Raw genomic sequence first — 1,311 nt, 5'->3', positions numbered from 1 at the left:
AACTGATCATGGGGTTCCCAAAGGAGAAGTTAGAAAGAATACTGAATGAACTGAAGGGGTTGGCGGCCTCATGGGGAGAGCAACAATACAAACCAACCAGAGCTTCCAGGGTCCAAACCACCAGCCTGGGAGCATATAGGAAGGGCCCCATGGCTCCATCTGTATATGTACAGGAAGAAGGCCTTGTTGGGCATAGGTGGAAGAGGAAGTCCTTGGTCCTGTGAAGGCAGGATGACCCAGTATATATAAATCCCCATTACAGATCCTAACAAAGTTGAGAAGAAATTAGATAAGTAAGATGCCGCCTGACACACAATCAAATATGAAAACAGTTTTTTTTTTTTTTTCAAATAAAGCTTTATTGAATAAGAACACAATTGGGAGAAGGGAGGAAGGGAACTGTTCAGCCATTTAGGGCTGTTTGTAGGAAAAGTTGGGCAGGATGAAAGGATTTAGAATAGACTAGCTGATGGGCAGGTCAGCAAAGCAGATCCAGGCAGCAGCAGGAGCTAGTAGCTAGTCATGAGCCGGGGCCACCCGGGAGATGGTGACGAACTGAAAGAATTCGCTGAGCAGAGTATTGCTGTAGACTGCCACATCCAGCAGCTCCGGAGTGATGCGCCTCTGAACACCTCTGCGTTGGGCCTCATTGCCTGCCAGCTCCAGCAGCCTGCGGGTGAGGAACTCCAGGATTGCTGCCAAGAAGATGGGCACTGTTTCACTCAGCCTCCGGGCATGGCCGCCCTCCCTAAGATGGTGTTCCACCAGGCTCACGGCAAAGATCAGCTGGGCTCTGGAGGTGCGGGAGCGACGATGGCGAGATGAGGACCCTCGAAGACTGTTCCCCGAATTCCTGGGCATGCTGGCCTCACAACGAGATGTCACAGGAAGACTTGGCCTTGCTTGGCTGCTCTCTATTGACCTGGTTGCTGCCTGCTGACCTGCTGAGCTGTGGGACTCAAGTCCAAGTCCAACGCCCAACTTTTTCTGTTTGTACCGGTCTACGTATCCTAGCAACCCCTTACTGGTTCGAGCCCATTCCCACGGGCTCCCACTGATGACGTACATGTTCCAAGCCAGAGCTTGGAACCAGAAGGTGTCGTCATCACTTTGTGACCTTGGAATGCGCAAGGAGACTTCAGGACATTGAGTATCAGCCAGTTTATGCTACCTCATAATTCTCTATGATGTCCACTGTCAGCCTGCTTCAACTTACTCAGATAACTACTTCAGCACCATGTTGTCAGTACAGAAACTTGTCCATAAAGATATCTATTCCTTATACATGCTCAAGAACATTTTGTAAATAGA

At 49.6% G+C, this 1,311-nt stretch overlaps 1 protein-coding gene across 1 annotated transcript; it reads right to left on the bottom strand.

Annotated features, from left to right (window-relative positions):
• Positions 1–444: 444 nt before the first annotated feature.
• LOC117695041 (histone H2A-Bbd type 2/3-like) lies at positions 445–950 on the bottom strand. The gene has a single exon (XM_034485966.2). The coding sequence runs from the start codon at positions 859–861 to the stop codon at positions 517–519; it is 345 nt and encodes a 114-aa protein (XP_034341857.1). The 5' UTR covers positions 862–950; the 3' UTR covers positions 445–516.
• Positions 951–1,311: the final 361 nt, after the last annotated feature.

The sequence above is a fragment of the Arvicanthis niloticus genome, chromosome X, assembly GCF_011762505.2.
Source record: "Arvicanthis niloticus isolate mArvNil1 chromosome X, mArvNil1.pat.X, whole genome shotgun sequence".
Classification (NCBI taxonomy): Eukaryota; Metazoa; Chordata; class Mammalia; order Rodentia; family Muridae; genus Arvicanthis; species Arvicanthis niloticus.
Note: the sequence above shows the minus strand (reverse complement) of the source record. Positions and strands in the feature narration are given on the sequence as shown.

Coding starts and splice junctions, on each gene's coding strand:
- LOC117695041 (XM_034485966.2), bottom strand. CDS start 861: ATGCCCAGGAATTCGGGGAACAGTCTTCGAGGGTCCTCATCTCGCCAT.